The following is a 19,640-nucleotide window of genomic DNA, read 5'->3' as shown; positions in this document are numbered from 1 at the left end:
TTATTGTTACTTTAATTTTAGCCAGTATGAAGTTTGAAGGCAGAAAAATGGTAAGAATAAACAAAATGGATGGGAATGCCAAGGGAGAGGAATTAATTTGGAGACAAACGTCAGTGCAAACACTGATTTCAGTTTTGGTGTATTGAGATTAAGGTGTGTCCATCCAAAATAGGACCCCTTAGTCTTTATAACTTCTCTTACAGAATTTTTCTAGACATCTATGAGTTTGAAGATTAGCTCACCACTTCTTTGTGACCTTAGACAAGTTGCTTGTCCTTAGTCAGCTTTTGTTTTTCCCATTTGCTGAACATGAAATTAAAAAATAATAGTACTTACATGGGATCTAATACAGAGTTAATACTTGGTAATTGTTGTCATCAGCACCATCAGCATCATGATTGAAATGTAAGTATATACTTTACGCCTTTAGTAACCCGTGACTTTCAAATCTCCATTTTTTTTCCTTTCTGTTTTATCTTGTGTTCATTCTCTGTGTGATACTCATGGTGATTTTGTTCAACACTAATTTTGGGGGGTTATGTCCCTGTTCTAATCCCTTCAGTGCTTCATTTCATTTGCCTTGTTTGTGCATAAATGAGTAAGTTAAGCTTTGACCAGAGACTCTGTTAGAAAGGTCTCCATACAAGGGCTGGGGGTTGTGGCTCAGTGGTAGAGAGTTCATCTAGCATGCTTGAGGCACTGAGTTCGATCCTCAGCACCACATAAATGTAAAATAAAGATATTGTGTCCACTTAAAACTAAAAAAAAAGGTCTCCATACAACCTGCATCTTTCCTTTCTGCTGTCTATCACTGCTGTAGTTATTTGTTTAATCTTTCCCCTCTTCACAATACTATAAAATCCATAAGGCCAGTGTGTGGTACATGCTTAGAAAAGTTAATTTGTTGAATAATTATCTTGTTTTAAGATTCTTGAAGACAAGAACTTTTAACTAAAAAAAACTTTCTTTTTCTTTTCTTTCTTTCTTTTTCTTTTTTTTTTTTTAGTTGTAGATGGACACAATACCTTTATTAAATGCTTTCATGTGGTGCTGAGGTTCGAACCCATTGCCTCACATGTGGTAGGCAAGTGCTCTACCACTGAGCCACAACCCCAGCCCCTGAAAAAACTTTCTGATATTTTAACATATTATTTTCTGTAGTATAAGTCTTATCAGATTTTTTTTGTTATTTTTATTTTTTGGTGCTGGAGATTATACTCAGGGCCTCACAAATGGGCTTAGCATGTACTCTACCACTGAGCTGCTGTCTCAACCCTTAACAGATACTTCTAAATCTAAGTAGTGATTTGAAATAAACTATATAATTTAGTAGAATTATTGGATCACATAGGATAAAGGGTTTTAAAAAATTGTTTTAGCATACTCCATTATGAAATAATACTTTAGAGAAAAATTAGAAAACAGAAGAAGCAAAAGAAGAAAATAGAAGAGTTTTATAAAGTTTTGTCAGAGGCTTTCAGATTGTTTTCTAAAGATATTTAATTGGTATATTTTTAGCAGTATTAAAGCAGCCCTCATCTGTATAAATTTATAATTTGATAGGTACAATTGTTCTTACTTCAGTTCTATTTATTTGATTTATAAATCATTTCCCCCACTGAATTTAATGCTGCTTTGTTTTTCCATTTCTGCACAATGCTGTCCACTCAGATATTTATTCTTAAATTCCTACCATATCTATTTTATCTCCTATAACTTGAATATACTTAATATGTGAGGCCTAGACTTCTTCATTAGTTTTGTCTGTGAGTTTTTATATACATTCTAGGTCTTTCTCTCCCTCTGCAAGCCCCTACTATGAGGATGAAACTCCCTCTATGAGGATGAAAGTCCTATATATTCCTCTGCTTGATGTGTAATTTCTCCTCAGTAGAATAACTCCTGTCCGAGAAATAACTCTTTCTGTCCCCGACATCTGATTCTTACTGTAATTCTATAACCTGGTGTAAAGGTCCCAGTGTGCAGATCTGGCAAAATGAGAAAATAGGGACAATTTAGTGTGTGTGTTGTGTAGTTAAGCATGTTCTGTATATATGCTTAATACATGTGCATATATATATGATTATTATTCCTTGAGAAAGATTGTTGTTCTGAAATTATGCTTTTGGTGGCTTTATTTAGCATAATAACAAGTTTGCCACCCTGTGTTAGCCCCAGAATTGCTTTTGAAACTTACCTAAATTGTAAAATTTTTAAATATGGGAACCAAAGTGTATGCATCTGTAATCCTAGCTACTAAAGAGGCTAGTCCAGAGGATTGCTTGAGATAATGAGTTCAAGGCCAGCCTGGGCAACTTAGTGAGAACCTGTCATTAAAATAATAATAAATAAGGAATCCACCACTTCACCTCACACCATAGGGATTTCTTGGGTAGTGATGGTAGTGTAATAGTATTTTGTCCACTTAGAAGCAAACCCTGGAGCCATAGCTCATGTTGGGGTAAGGTTTTCAACAACTATGTGGAATGCAAACATAGCATTTGTTCAGAATTATCTTTGCAAATCACGTAGAAAGGGATCACACCCTGTTGGTGATGTCTCTCAGTAAGTCTAGTATCACCATTTTTCCTCTCAAGCACTGGAACAGATCACAATTTCTTTACATGGAAGCAAACAACTTTTATTTAAGGGCCATGTGGCATAAAAGTGTCCCTCTTTAACTTTTAGAATCACACATTCACTGTGAGGACTGAAATGAAATGAGGTCATAGAAATTCACATCTTTCTTTTTAAATACTTTTTTAGTTGTAGATGGACACAAAACCTTTATTTTATTTTATTTATTTATTTGTTTTTTTATGTGATGCTGGGGATCAAACCCAGTGCCTCACGCATGCTAGGCAAGTGCTGTACCACTGAGCCACAACCCCGGCTCTAGAAGTTCACATCTTAAATCTCTTGCTTTCCACAAGGCCTGCTGTGGCTCAGTGGTAGCATTTTGGTAGGCAAAATCCTGAGTGCTATCTTCTATCTTCCCCACCCCTTACCTCACCATTCTGAGCCTCTTCTTCACCCCTGACCCAGTCTGAAAGAAATGGGGTAGGGAGGCATTAGAAGGATGCTTAGAATGAGTAATTGAATATGAGTGAGTAAAAATTAAAATTTAAAAATCCAGAATAAACTTATAGGCTAAGCAAGTATGTTTGTGTGCACACATACACACACACACCCCCCCACACACACCCACACACTTTTTTTTTTTTTTAATGGTTCTGGCCCATCTGTCACTGAGCTGTGGTAGATTTACCACTGAACCACATTCCTAACTCATTTATTTTAACATAAAAAAATGTGTGTGTGTATATGTGTGCACACAAACATAAGTGAGTTTTTCTTTATACTGTGAATAGTCAAAAGGCTCCATAAAGTATCATCTGAATAGTGGAATCTACAGGAAGTAGTTTGTTTTGACATTGTATTACTTTTTAAAAATGATTATTTAAAAAAGGATTATGGACTAATAAGAAGTTGCAACTATAGTAAAAAAGACCATATGCCTACCACCCAACTTCTGCCAGTGGTAATATTTTATATAACTGCAGTTACAAAACTAGGAAATAAACGTGGCACAATACAACTAACCAGACCACAGACATTATTCTGATTCACCAGTTTTTGATACCATGTGGGTTTTTTGTTGTTGTTTTATTTTGTTTTTGGTACCAGTGGTACTTTACCACTGGGCCACATCCCTAACCCTTATTTTAAGACAGGGTCTTGCTAAGTTGCTGAGGCTGGCTTTGAACTTGTGATCCTCTTGCCTCAGCCTCCTGAGCCACTGGGATTACAGGCATAAACCACCATGCCCAGCTCATTTCATCAGTTTTTGTATGCACTCATTTATCATTTTCTTGTGTTTATGTGTATGATTATATGACATTTAAAAAATAATTTTAAGAATAGTTTTTAAATTACAGAAAAGCTACAATTTAGAACTGGGCATAGCAGTGCATACTTTCATAATCCCAATAATCTGGGAGGCTGAAGCAGGAGGATCTCAACCTGTAGTCCAGCCTCTGCAACTTGGTGAGACATTGTCTCAAAATAAAAAATAAAAAGGGCTGGAGATGTAGCTCAGTTTCCCCAGGTTTAATTCCAATTCCAAAAAAGTAAAAGTTAAACAAGATAATACAAAGAGTTTTCATATAGTCCTCACCCACTAACATGAATATTTTACATTCAATGTAGTATGTTTGTTATAATGAAGGAACTGACATTGATACATTACCATTAAACTCTAAACTTTATTTGGATTTTACTAGTTTTCCCTAATGTACTTTTTCAGTTCCTAGATCCTATCCATGGTACCACAGCTCATTTAGTCTTTGTGTCTTTAGGCTGGTGTGGACTATGACAGTTTTTCAGATTTTTCCTTTTTTTTTTTTTTTTTTGATAATCTTGACAGCTTTGGAGAACTTATTTTATAGACTATCAGTTTGGTCTGTTTGATGTTTTTCTCATGGCTGTGCTAGTTTTATAGACAGTTGAGAGGGAGACCCACAGAAGGGAAGTGCAGTTTTTATCATATATATCAGGGATATGTGCCATCTACTTATCATTGTTCCTGTTGATGTCATCTGGCTGATGTAAAGTTGGGCAGGTTTTCCATTGTAAAGTTACTTTGTTCCTCTTTTCTCACTCTGAGCTATGAAGGCAAGTCACTAAGCACAGCTGCTTATATAAGGTATGGGGAGACTTAACCATCTGCAGGGATTTATTTACAAAAATTATTTGAATTCTTTGAATGGGTTTTTTTAAACTTTATGGAAACAGCATGAGTACTGAATCAGTCTAATGTGTCTGTTTTTTGCAGGGTGGGAAACCCCGTAAGCACCGGAAGGATCGGCTACAAGATTTAATTGACATAGGCTTTGGCTATGATGAGACAGATCCATTTATTGATAACTCAGAGGCTGTGAGTAACATGTCTTTAATATAGCAGCAAATTTATTGGAATAGTGGAAGTCAAGGGTAACTTAACTTGTTCAATGAATGTGTTCGTTTATGCTTTTTTAAAGTTATATATGGACACAGTATTTTTATTTTGTTTATACATTTTTATGTGCTGCTGAATCGAACCCAGTGCCTCACATGTGCAAGGCAAGCATTCTGCCATGAGCCACAACCTGAGCCCTTGTTTGTGCTTTTTAAAGCCATATTTACTGCTTAAAGATTTTTTAAAAAATTTTTAATATTTATTTTTCAGTTTTCGGCGGACACAACATCTTTGTTTGTATGTGGTGCTGAGGATCGAACCCGGGCCGCATGCATGCCAGGCGAGCGCACTACCGCTTGAGCCACATCCCCAGCCCCTAAAGATTTTTTAAAAAATTTTTAAGGCATACTGAAGACTTAAAATTTTGTAATGTTGGGTTGGCTCACAGTGGGTCATTACACTACTATACTAGACCAGGTTTTGGCAAACATCTTTTTCTTTAAAGGGCCACATGGTAAATATTTTAGAATTTGTGGGCCATATGGTACTGTCACAGCTATTCTGCCATTATAGTGTAAGAGCAGCCACAGACAATATTTAAGCAAATAAATATGGCATTTATAATGAGATGTTTTGGATGAACTCTGATATTCAAATTCTTTTTTAACTTTTTTTAGTTGTAGGTGGTCACAATGCCTTTATATTTATTTATTTATTTTTATGTGGTGCTGAGTATCAAACCCAGTGCCTCACCCACTGAGCCACAATCCCAGCCCCTCAAAGTCTTTTAAAATTTATTTATATTTTCTCTCTCTCTCTCTCTCTCTGTCTCGTGTCTGTCTGTCTCTCTCTCTCTCTCTTTCTCTGTCTCTCAGGCTAGGACTCAAACCCAGGACCTCACATAGGCCAGGCAAGCGCTCTCACACTTGAGTTTACACCCCAGCACTTAAATTTGTGTAATTTTCATGTGTCACAGAATCTTGTAATTTTTTTCTCAACCATTTAAAAAACATGAAATCCTTTTTCTTGGCAGCTGGATTTGGTGGGCAATCATGGTTTGTTGACGTTGTACTAGATTGTTGTTTTTGATAAGCTGTGCTTGTTCTTAGGTCCTTCGAGAATCACGATTCTTTAGTAGATGCTAGTTTCCAGATGTGTAGTTAGCAATGATTCTGTCTTCCTCCCTTTCCCAAACTAAGAATGAAAATAAGTTTAAGAAAGGGGAAAATGAGGGCAAAAGAAAAAAAAGGAAAATGAAAAGCTATTACATTAAATTAATGGTTTAGTACTGAAAACTTTATGTTAATGAATGGTTCTTAATCAGGGGTAAAAATCTGGGGATTCTTGTCTTAACTCAGACTTAATTAGAATTTCTGGAGGTGAGGCTTAAGAGATTTTTGGTGTTGTATTTTTTTGTTATGTTTTTGATTTTAATGAAATGAATATATAATATATTGGTATATTGATTACCATCAATTGATTACTATTATGTTATGATTAAAAAAAACACAAGATAGTTATAAACTAGAAAACATATTAGGATCGAGATACATTCCTTTTAATGGTTGTTGGGGACATACCTAAATTGCATAATTTATTTAACCAATCCTAGTTGATGTGCATTAAATTGTTTCTGGTGTTATATGTTTACAAATAGTTGAGCATATTGTATGCATTTATCTACTTAAGTAAATGTATATGCAGTGTATTTATAGAGTACAAATATATGGGTAGGCTAAATTTCTAAGCAATGGAGTTTATAGGTCAAATGGTATTTTCATCTTGAATTCTTTTTTTTTTTTTTAATATTCCCTTACTTTGGACAGGTATATTTTGAAATGACTTTGAAGATGAGACAAAGCAATATTGGTGCCACTGGATTGAACTTGACTTGGCAGACATCTATAAAATACACTTAATTTTAAAATTGCAGTATGCCTTACTATCACAGTGGTTTCAGCCTCTAATATCAGTCTGTTTTGATCGAATCCTATAGCTTTTCTCCTGAAATTCTTTTTCTTCTAAGAGGAAGCAGGATTTCATAAGGATGGTAGTAATCTCTTGATCATGTAGCATATGAATGAGGGTGTTCCTATTTTGCCTTAGGGAGTATGTTCTTCTATTATTGTCCATTAGTAATCTAATCCCTGGGATTATAATATCTATACAGTGTACAGTGATTACTTAGAGTGTGCAGAGTGACACTATTTAACTTTTACACTACTCACAAATTAGCATGTCTTTTGCCTGTGGTTACAGTGCTTTCTTGTATAGTTAGTTGATGACAAAGCATTACAGGCAAGAGAGTGATGTGATAGGAAGGTCGTCATCCAGCATGATGCTTATGGAATATCCTGTCATACTTTTAAATTTTTTTTGTGTGTCCTGACTAACTATGACATATCAATAGGGCCCTTTGGAGTAGGGATACCTTTTTCTTTTTAAATATATTTTTATTGTACTAATTAGTTATATATGACAGTAGAATGCATTTTGATACATCATACATAAATAGGGTATAACTTCTCATTGATCTGGTTGTACATGATATAGAGTTACATGAGATAGGGATACCTTTCCACAATCAAAAAGGTTAACAGCCAGTGTGGTTATGGAATGTTTCAAGAGTCTTGACTGTGATTTGGAACTCAAGGTAGAAGTCCTAGAATCTAGTTCTACATCAGTTTCTAAGTCACCATGTAACCAGGAGCAGGCTTTATAGCATCACTTGGTTTTCTCTACCATTACTTGCTCAGAATTATTCTGAGGCCCAAATAAGGCAATGAATATAAATATGCTGAAGCATAAAGCAAGTACAAAGCATTAACAATAATGTTAACATTATATCAGATTTCAAAACCTGAATAATCCAAAAAGGAACTCATGGGTAAACATTTATGCATGCTTACATAAATAGCTTAAAAAAAAAAGTAATAAACTTTATGTTCTACTGCAGTTTTAGATTCACAGAAAACGTAAGCAGAAAGTACAGAGAGCATCCATGTACACCTTGCCCCAAGGCACACAACCTCCCCTACTATCAATATTCTATATCATAGTCATTCATTTGTTGCAATTGAGGAACCTACATTGATCCACCAGTATCACCAAAGTTCATAGTTCACATCAATGTTCCCACCAGTTGTACATTCTTTGAGTTTGAACAAATGTATAATGACATGTATCCACCATTATAGTAATATAGTATATAGTATAGTATTACAGTAGTGATACTTTCCTAAAAATCCTCTATGCTCTGCCCATTTATCCCTCCCTTCTCTCCTAGCCTGTGACAGACATATAACTGTCTGCACAGTTTTGGCTTTTCCTTACAGTTGAAATCTATAGTATGTAGACTTTTGTAAATAATTTTAATTAATAACTTCTTTTATAGCATTTAGACTTTGTGGGTGTGTACGCACGCGCTAGGGACTGAACCCAGGGCCGTGTACATGCGAGGCCAGCACTCTACCCACTGACCTATATCCCCAGCTCCTTTGTAGCATTTAGAGTATTTTAAAATACAAACTGACTTTTTCAAGCTATAATTGGCTTATATGTCTATTTAAAGGGTATGACTTGGGGCTGGGGTTGTGGCTCAGTGGTAGAGTGCTCACGTAGCATGCACGAGGCACTGGGTTCGATCCTCAGCACCACATAAATGCAAAATAAAGATATTGTGTCCACCTAAAACTTAAGAATAAATATTTTTAAAAAAATAAAAAATAAAGGGTATGACTAGTTTTTTAAAGAATATGAAATCAAATAGATTAGGAGTTATTAAAGATCACAATTTTATTATGTATGTATACACTTGTTTTTAGAATTTTTTTAGTTGTAGATGTACACAATACCTTCATTTTATTTATTTACCTTTTTATTTGTTCTAATTAATTATACATGACAGTAGAATGCATTTTGATGCAATATACATAACTGGAGTATAACTTCTCATTCTCCTGGTTATATATGATGTAGAATCACACCACTCAAGCATTCATATATGTACTATGGAACCAACCTAGATGCCCTTCAACAGATGAGTGGATAAAGAAAATGTGGTATATATACACAATGGAATATTACTCAGCCTTAAAGAAGTAATTATTACCTTAAAGGGTAATAATGTCCAATTTATTCTACTATCCTTACTACTCCCAAACCCCCTCCCCACCCTTCACTTTTCTCTGCCTAATCCAAAGTACCTCTATTTTACCCTAGCCCCCCGCTTATTGTGAATTAGCATCTGCATATCAGAGAAAATATTCAGCCTTTGGTGTTCGGAATTGGCTTATTTCGCTTAGCATAATATTCTCCAGCTCCATCCATTTAGTGGCAAATGCCATAGTTTTTGGCTTTAAGGCTGAGTAATATTCCATTGTGTATATATACCACATTTTCTTTAACTATTCATCTGTTGAAGAGCATCTAGGTTGGTTCCATAGTCTGGCTGTTGTGAATTGAGCTGCTATAAACATTGATATGACTGTGTCACTGTAGTATGCTGATTATTTATTTTTATGTGGTGCTGAGGATTGAACCCAGTGCCTCACATGTGCTAGGTTAGTGCTCTTCCACTGAGCTACTACCCCAAGCCCATATGCTTGGTTTTGATGTGCAGTGGATTTTCCACATGTGTTATGGGGAAGAAAATTTGAAAGTTACTGCTCTAAAAAGATGATTTTTGGGAAAAAAAAAAAAAGATAATTTTGTAGATAGAGTTGTTAAGTTATATAGTTGGTTACTGACATTTATAAGACAATATAGGTCCTTATTTTATAAGAGGAAATCAAACTATTATACAAGTTGACTTCCAAACTAATTTACTATCATTGCCCTTAACAAATTATTTTGTTCTGTTTATGAGATAATCCAGGCATCAAACAATTGTAATCTAATTAAATGATTCCTTGTTGTGTTCTCAGTAAACTTTCCACATTTGCAAATTATTTTATAAAAAATGAAAATAATCTGGTTCTAATTAATTTTTAGAATCATGTGCTTATTACTAAAAATATCTGAAAATAAATGCTTTTTAGCATTAAAAATAATTTCACATTTAGGCTGCCAAATTGAAAAAGGAATGAAGGGTTAGGCACAATGGCGCACACCTGTAATCCCAGAGGCCTGGGAAGCTGAGGCAGGAATATTGTGTGTTCAAAGCCATTCTCAACAACAGCAAGGTGCTAAGCAACTCAGTGAGTCCCAGTCTCAAATAAAATACAAAACAGAGCTGGGGATATGTGGCTTAGTGGTCAAGTGCCCCTGAGTTCAATCCCTGGTACCACCCCCCACCAAAAAAAAAATATATATATATATATATATATAGATATAGATATATAGATATATATATATATATAGATATATATCTCACCAAGACAGAATAATTGTATGATTATAATCTCTTTATATGGTCATTCAGCCATCTGTTTTACTGTGTTTAAACTTCTCATCAAAAACATTTGAAACCAGGCTGGCATTGTGGCTCAGTGGTAGAGTGCTTGCCTAGCATGTGTGAAGCACTGAGTTCAGTCCTTAGCACCACATACAAATAAATATAAATAAATAAAATGAGGTATTAAAAAAATTGATATTAAGAATAGTAGCAGTGAGAATGAAGAAAGAAATAGTGGTAGTGATCCTTAACTTTTTCTCATCAGGTAATATCCTTTGTTAAATATACCAAATGATTAGAACTGACTTTTATTCCAGATAATGAACTTTTTCTAAATTTATTCTATGAACTTCATCATTGCAGTTCTTTTTTCTTTTTCTTTAATTGATAAATTATAATTGCACATATTCAGGGGGGTACAACATAATGCTTTGACGTGTACATTTTGCAAATGATCAGTGTCATATCTGTCACCTCAAAAATCATTTGTTTTGGTGAGAACATTGAAACTCCTCTCTTGTTATTTTGAAATATACATTATTATTAACTATAATCACCCTACAGTGCAATAGAATACCAGTTCATATTCTTCCTGTCTACCTATAATTTTGAACTTGTTGACCAGCACCTCTCATTTCCTCTTCTGCTACTCCCCCTGAGCATCTGTCTACCATTCTACCCTACGTCTCTAAGTTTAGTTTATTTAGATTGCACATGTAAGGGAGATTATATGGTATTTTTCTAGGTTGATCCATGTTGTTGCAAATGACAGAATTTCCTGTTTTTTAAGGCTAAAATACTATTCCACTGTATTAATAGACCACATTTTAAAAATCTATTCATTTATTAACAGACACTCAGATTATTTTGTATCTTGGCTGTTGTGAATAATGCTACATTGAACCACAAGAGTGCAGACATCCTAATTGCTATCCTAACTTCTCCCCTTCCCCATTCATTTTATTTCTTTTAAATTAAGCATGATGCCCTTGGCACGTACCCAGCAGTGGGATTGCTAGGTTTGCAGTCAGTTTTGCAGTTGGTTTTTAAGGAAAATGTTTCCATGGTGAATGAATTTCTTTGACATTTAGAGTTATAGACAATAGGATATATCTTTAAAGTTTTTCCTTTTAATCTAGTATGATGAATTAGTACCTGCTTCTTTAACAACAAAGTATGGAGGCTTTTATATCAACACTGGCACTCTGCAGTTTCGCCAAGCTTCAGATACTGAAGAAGAAGATATCACAGACAACCAAAAGCACAAGCCACCCAAGGTGAGTTTCTCCAACACTGCAATGCTAAAGAGAACGTTAAATTAATAGGATATACCTTTTGAATCTTAACTTGGTCCACAGTTGTGAATATAAGGAGAAGTAAAATACTAACCATAGCTCAATGATTATATACTTAATGCATGCTTTAAAGTAAAAGTATGTGGATTTGGGAAAATTGGTATTTACATCACAGAATTGTTTTCTTTTACTCTCTATGATGTGGTTTAATTGTCTGCTGTTTTGGGGATAAAGTTAAATTTCTAGGATAGGTTAAGACTTGCTGGGCTGGGGTTGTGGCTCAGTGGCAAAGCGCTTGCTTAGCATGTGTGAGGCACTGAGTTCAATTCTCAGCACCACATATAAATAAATAAAGGTCCATCAATGACTTAAAAAAAAAAAAAAAAAGGAAGACGACTTGCTATAGAAATGACTGTTGGTAGGGCTCGGGATGTGGCTCAAGTGGTAGCGCGCTCACCTGGCATGTGTGAGGCACTGGGTTAGATCCTCAGCACCACATAAAAATAAAATAAAGATATTTTGTCCACCTAAAACTAAAAAAAAAGAAATGACTGTTGATAACTGTTACCTTTCTTGAGATCTAATTAACAAATTCTGTAGAATTGGATATACTGCATTTGGGAAATGAATAATGTACATAGGTAAATGTTTGCTGACATGAGGGCCAAAGACTTACTTGTAACAGAATCACCAAAATGCATGTCAAAAATTCATATTTGAAGGCTCTATTCTAGAGAACTGAAAGCGCTTATGGACCTCAAGAACGTGCACTTGAAGCAAGTAATGCTGTTACATTTTGACACTTGAGAAAAACCACTGCTAACATCAAAAAAAGAGAGCATTGATATTTAAATAAATGATGCATTCTTAAAATAAATTTAAAAATAAATAAATAAATGGTGTGTTATTTTATCATTTTTGCAGGTTCCCAAAATAAAAGAAGATGATATCGAAATGAAGAAGCGGAAACGAAAAGAGGAAGGGGAAAAGGAGAAGAAACCAAGGAAAAAAGTACCTAAACAACTGGGGTAAGTGGAACCCAATAAGAGAACTACTGTCATAGTCTGTTTCTCCTTTTAGAATAAATAAATTAATTAAGGTTCACCACTAATTAAGAGTAGCTAAGTCTAATTTAATATTTACAAATAGTAGTAATCTAGTTATGTTTTAATAATATTTTGTTATACATTAATAACTGGAAGGCATTGTCATCTATGAGACTCATGATGTTTAAGGTCAGATTTTTAGAGTAGTACATTGAGCATGTTGCTCATTACAGTTTTTGTTTGTTTGTTTAACCAGCAAGAGCTAGTTTTAAAAGATGGCATAAAGATCCAGTTACTTTCTTTTAAAATTTTTTAGTTGTAGATGGACACAGTACTTTTATTTTATTTATTTATTTGTTTATTTGTTTATTTAATGTAGTGCTGAGAAGCAAACCCAGTGCCTCACACATTCTAGGCAAGCACTCTACCACTGAGCCACAACCCCAGCCCTCAAATAACTTTTTTTTTTTTTTTGGTACTGGGGATTGAACCCAGGGACTTGCCCATGTGAGGCAAGCAGTCTACCAACTGAACTATTTTCCCAGCCCACTTTTTTTAATCTTTTGGTACTAACACTAATTTTGATGTCTGGGATTAAGGATTAGCAGTAGCCTATATATGAACAATTTATAGTTGTTTTAATATTTAAAAAAACAAATCACGGCCTGTGGATATAACTTAGTGGTAGATCACTTGCCTAGCATGTGGGAGGCTCTGGGTTTAATCCCCAGCACCACAAAAAAAAGAAGAGGAGGAAAAGGGGGAAAAAAATGTCATTGATTCCATCCACCACACCCTTGACAGTACTAGCGATCGAACCCAGAGCCTCACACATGCTAACCAAGAAATCTAACACCGAGCTACATCCCCAGCCCTATTTAGCTATTCTTAATGCTTATGACTTTAGGTGACATATTGCTGCTAAAAAACAAATAGAATTTTTCAGAAGCCTTAAGTCAGCTGGGCTCGTGGCACATACCTATAATCTTAGCAACTCCTGAGGCTGAGGCAGGAAGGTTGAAATTTTGAGGGCAACCAGGGCAATTTAGTCCCTGTTTCAAAATTAAAAAATAAAAAGGGCTGAGGATCTGGGAATGTAGCTCAGTATTAGAACACCCTGGGTTCAATCCTTAATACCGAAAATAAATCTTACATCTGAAGAATAAAATATTTGTATGATATAATTAAAAATTGGCATTGTCTCTACTTCTCAGTAGCATTTTTCACAGATCTAAGGGAAAAACTTATGAAAATCTGGGTTTTCTGTCCCTCCTTAGCAGGGAGGAACATCTGCATCTGAGGCTGTCTGTATCCAAAAGGTTGATTTAGGGAGGTATTTCTCCTCTCCTAAACATGGGATTACTGTTGTAATCATGACCTAGAGTCATTAAGAGATTAGGGGGAGAAAAATTGTGTGCGTTAATAATGATTATCTTTAAAGGTTTCTTTTTAACTTTTTTTTTTAAAGTTTTAGGTGGACACAATATCTTTATTTTATTTATTTTTATGTGGTTCTGAGGATCAAACTCAGTGCCTCACATGTGCTAGGTGTACCTCTGAGCTACAACCCTAGCCCACGAATGGTTATCTTAAATATTCATTATTTACAAGTAAACCTCTTGTGAAACATAAGCTATAAGTAATACCTTTTATTGAATTTTTTTCAAATTATAAATTTATTAAGTAAATATTTTTTTCTTCTACACTAGGACTGTTGTAGGTTTGATTGACCTCCCTTCATGTACTAATAATCTTTTAGATTTTGTAGCACATGTAGAAACATCTAAGCCATGGGATTTGGAAAAGATTTCTAGAGGAATCGATAGCTAAATTGAGACCCTTCCCTATGGTTCATGTAAGGAGGTTATCATTGAGAATTACACATATCCATATCTGGTTGCCAACATGGCTATTCCTAGAGTGGAAAATGAAAGATGATCAGAAGATAGTTAAAGTTATATGTAGCCTCACTGATCGCTTTTTTCTTCACAGAGTTGTGGCTCTAAATTCACACAAGTCTGAAAAAAAGAAGAAACGATATAAAGATTCTCTTTCTCTAGCTGCCATGATTCGAAAATTTCAGAAAGAGAAGGATGCATTAAAAACAGAGTCTAACCCCAAAGTTCCTGTGACCTTATCGACCTCCTCTCTTACCAAGCCTCTTTGTGCTGCTACAGCATTGGGGAATGACGTCCCAGAATTAAATCTGAACAGCACTGATCCAGAGCTCCCCATTTTTGTTAGCACAAATGAACACGAATTGTTTCAGGAAGCTGAAAATGCCCTAGAGATACTGGATGATTTCGACTTTGACAGATTACTGGATGCTGCTTCTGATGGTAGCCCCCTATCTGAATCAGGGGGAGAAAATGGAAACACCACCCAGCCAACCTTCACCTCTCAGGTTATGCCTAAGGTGGTACCTACACTCCCAGAAGGTCTACCTGTACTTCTTGAAAAACGCATCGAGGACCTCCGTGTAGTAAGTGTAATAATTCTCTTGGTTTTTATTTGCTGCACAAACATAGTAATAAAAGCTTCATTTTTAAAGACAAAAATTATTCCCTGTAATCCCAATGCTCTTGTACAACAACTTTTTAATATTTTTTTAGTTGTAGATGGACATAATACCTTTATTTTATTTTTTGAGAGAGAGAGAATTTTTAATATTTATTTTTTAGTTTTTGGCGGACACAACATGTTTATTTGTATGTGGTGCTGAGGATCGAACCCAGGCCGCACACACGCCAGGCGAGCGTGCTACCTCTTGAGCCACATCCCCAGCCCCCTTTATTTTATTTTTAAGTGGTGCTGAGGATCTAATCCAAAGCCTTCTACATGCTAGGCGAGCACTCTACCATTGAGCTACAACCCCAGCCCTAGCAACAACTTTTAATTTTCCATAATCCCTTTTAGACATTGGTTCTCCACATAGGCTTTTTCTCTTAAATTGAAATAATTATAATTACAACATGGGTATAGGTGATTCTTTTATTATTTCAGTTCACCTTACCAACTTTTGCCTGGGGGTACTGGAGATTGAACTTAGGGTCACTTGACCACTGAGCCCACATCCCCAGCCCTATTTTTTAATTTATTTAGAGTCAGGGTCTCACTGAGTTGCTTAGTACCTCACTTTTATTGAGGCTGACTTTGAACTCACAGTCCTTCTGCCTTAGCCTCCCTAGTTGCTAGGATTACAGGCGTGCGCCATCATGCCTAGCCGCCTTATAAATATTTTTTCATCTAGATTTTATGATTTTTTTATGATCTACCTAGTCATGTAAAGAAAATAGGGCATCCAGGTGTAGTGGCACACACCTGTAATCACAGCAGCTCTGGAGGCTGAGACAGGAGGATCACAAGTTCAAGGCCAGCCTCAACAATTTAGTGAGGTCTTGACCAACTTAGTGAGATCCTATCTCAAAAAGTAAAAGGGTGGAGGATGTACATCAGTGGTAAATTGCCCCTAGGTTAAATCCTCAACACCCCCTCCTTCCCCCCAAAAAATAGACCAAAGAAAGAAAAAAATAAAAACACTGCAGAAATGTACCTGAACTTCTTTCTTTGGTCTATGACACAGATGTACCTGAACTTCTTTCTTTGGTCTATTGACATCCAGTTTTTATAACCTATTTTCCCATCTAATCAGTAGTATACATGCCTTGTGTTCCCAGTAAGACCAAGCTAAGAGCTTAGCCAGGTACTTTGGCACCTGCCTATAATCCTAGCAGCTTGGAAGGCTGAGACAGGAGGATCGCAAGTTCAAAGCCAGACTTAACAACTTAGCCTCAAGAAAAAAATAAAAAGGCCTGGGAATGTGGTTCAGTGGTTAAGGATCCCTGGGTTCATTCCCTGGTACCAAAGAAAAAGCTAAGAGCTGAGACTGGCCTGTCGTCATAGATTCCTCTCCACATCAGCTTGGATTCATAATCTTCATTGGTTTAATTAGCTGCAAATCCAGTTATATCTTACAAAGAGAGATAATATTTTTTATATTAAAAATGTGCCAAATCTAGCTTAAAATGCTTTCTGATTATTTTGACATGTTTATTTGTTGAACCTATGCCATAGTTTAGTCATTGCAGAATTTTATTTATTACATTCTTAAGATCCCCATTATCTTACGTTTCCTACCCTGAGCAGAAATAATCATTATAAAACAGCTATTTTTCTGTATTTTAATCTATACATCCTCAAATGTTATTGCTAAAAATTATCATTAATGGGATTGTAATATTTAAACTATTTTATACCCTTCTTTTTCCTGCTAGGATTTCTCCATTCTCCATTTCTCCATTTATTTCTCTCTTTCTAAATATATATTTACAACTCAAGAAATATCTGAGGGAAGCAAGAGATTTACCTAATTTTTCCTACAACTGGATCTTGGATTTTATTAATCAATTCTATTATTTTTCTATATTGTTTCTTCTAAGGTAATGACTTACTAATTGCTTCCTCTCTATTTTTTACTTATTTTATACCCCATCATGAGTCCAGGATTCAGAGGAAATATGTTAAAATATCTCATTGCCAATATTTCTTTTAGTTGTAACTTGAGTTTTCTATCGCTTTTGCTGTTTCATTCGTAAGATTATGATGGCTGCATCTTTAGTGCAGTGATTATCATCAGAAGGCTACCCTTTTGGTCCAATTAATGCTTTTTACCTTCAATTTAATTTTGAATGATTTTACTGTAGACCTCTGTTTATTTTTGCATGGTATAGCTTTTCTCATTGGTTGCTTTTAATCTTTTCAGTGTTTCTATGAAGTGTAGTATGTAGTGTCTATTTCCCTTTTAAGAAATGTAAGTGGAGATAGATCAAAAAATGTGGTCAAAGTAATAGAATTTGTAAGTGTTAGAGCCAGAGTTTTTAAGCACTGGGATTTGCCTGACTCCAAAGTACATGATTTCTTTTCCCCCTATTTCCCCATTCCTGAATTCTTCATTTTTGTTCTAGGTTTTTAAAAGTGCTAGTGATGTGATATAGGTTTTTCAGGATGTAATTATTAATAATAGCTTCTGAACTGTGCGTGATGGCACTTGCTTATAACCCAGGAACTTGTGAGGCTAAGGCAGGAGAATTGTAAGTTCTAGACCAGCCTGGGCAATTTAATGAGACCCTGTCTCAACATAAAAAAATAAAAGGGCAGAGAATGTAGCTCAGTGTCCCTCAGTTCAGTCCCCAGTATTGCAAAAATAAATAAATAATAGCTACTGTTTATTTAGTAAATTCGATGCTATGTACTGAGTATGGTACTGCTGTGCCCCTATTGCCTTATTTTACTTATTGCTGAATACAGTCCTCCCAAGAAACATGTGAGCAAATGCAATGTTTTTCCATTTAATAGATGAGGAAACTAAGGTTTAAGATGGTTAAGTAATTTGTCCAAGGACACAATTTTTAAGTGGCCAAGCCAAAATTCAAAATTAGGTTTTAAAGTCAGGACCATTACACTTCGCGCTTACATGTTGCCTACTGGGTTATGCGCTACTTACTCACTTCATAAACTAATTAGTTAGTGATGAGTGTGTCCAACTTTGTAAGGCTCTGTCATATCTTAAGAAAAAATATCTGTCTTGTAATAGCCATTTGAAGGTTAACATGGCTTCTTCCTAAGCCCTCATTAGGAAATTATCAATAAATAAGATTCATTTTACTTACTGATACCTGTGAATTCTCTGTGTTTTTTTTTTTTTAAACATGAAATGGTACTTTTCTTCAAGAGATGAAAATTCATCTTCAGCTCACATGCCTCTGTCTGATAAGCAGTTTGTTCTTATTCTGTTCTCCCTTTTTAATATTCTTCCAAGTTCAACCTCTTGACTTTGATTTCCTTTCTTGAAATTTGGCTTTTATTCTGACTTTCTTTCTATATTTTTGTCTCTATATACATCTAGTCTTCATCCTGTCTTAAGAAGCATGTCTCCAAAACTTATCTATCTCTTCTACTTATAGCATGTAATATTTTCAAATAATTTGGTAGATTGACAGTCACCATATGGTTTGATCAAGTTATTGGATTGTTCTCTTTTAATGTTTTATATCTTTTGGATTTTAAGATGGCCTATGTCTAATTTCCTCAGGAAATTTTGCCACAAATGATTATGACAGTGTCCAGATTTAAAAAACATTTTGTCGGGTCATCTGGTTAAAATGGGAAGCATTGATGAAACGCAAGAGCTTATACCTTGATAATAATCTTGACTAGGGGCTGGGGATGTGGCTTAAGCGGTAGCGCGCTCGCCTGGCATGCGTGCGGCCCGGGTTCGATCCTCAGCACCACATACAAAGACATTGTGTCCGCCAAAAACTAGAAAATAAATTAGAGACAATTTTAAAAAATAATAATAATAATAATAATCTTGACTGGCTTTTCCAAACCAATGTCTTTGTGTGCTAGGTGGCAGTGTTCACAGTTGACATCAGAAGGCTTCAGTTCGAATCTTTGACCCACAACTTAGTAACTTGGCCATTTCATGAAACCTCTTTTAAAGTTTAAGGTCTTTGTGTGTAAGATGGGGGTTATAATACCAAATTCCTTGGCTGTTATGAGGATTAAACATGGTAATAATTATAAAGTATATAATAGAGTGCGAGGATACAAAGTTAAATAACTAGCCGCACCCTCAAAAAGTTTATTCTTTAATAAATAGAAATAGAAACAAATATGTCTAAACCCACAGTTTAAAGCATCAGTAGGTTTTGAAATCACTTTAATAAACATTAGTGCCAGAGCCAGGCCCAGAGGCCAGTAAGTATTGATTCATGACAGTTTTTACACATTTCAACTACCAGGTGACTATCTAATTTTCTAAAACTAGATTATATTAATGTTTTTAAGGTTATAAAGTTTAAATTTCATCAGAAATTCATAAAGTTTAACTTTTTATCAAAATTTCTCATACCTATTTTTATTCAAAGGAATTAAGTCTATTAACT

At 35.1% G+C, this 19,640-nt stretch overlaps 1 protein-coding gene across 3 annotated transcripts in view; it reads left to right on the top strand.

Annotated features, from left to right (window-relative positions):
- Window positions 1–19,640, top strand: part of Ubn2 (ubinuclein 2) — an 80,567-nt gene that overhangs the window by 16,948 nt on the left and 43,979 nt on the right. For all 3 annotated transcript variants that reach the window (XM_071611742.1, XM_027952215.2, XM_027952214.2), the window contains exons 3-6: window positions 4,835–4,936; window positions 11,492–11,629; window positions 12,572–12,675; window positions 14,686–15,175. In XM_071611742.1, the coding sequence (XP_071467843.1) occupies window positions 4,835–4,936; window positions 11,492–11,629; window positions 12,572–12,675; window positions 14,686–15,175 (834 nt within the window). The remainder of the gene's footprint in view (window positions 1–4,834; window positions 4,937–11,491; window positions 11,630–12,571; window positions 12,676–14,685; window positions 15,176–19,640) is intronic.

The sequence above is a fragment of the Marmota flaviventris genome, chromosome 1, assembly GCF_047511675.1.
Source record: "Marmota flaviventris isolate mMarFla1 chromosome 1, mMarFla1.hap1, whole genome shotgun sequence".
NCBI lineage: Eukaryota > Metazoa > Chordata > Mammalia > Rodentia > Sciuridae > Marmota > Marmota flaviventris.
Note: the sequence above shows the minus strand (reverse complement) of the source record. Positions and strands in the feature narration are given on the sequence as shown.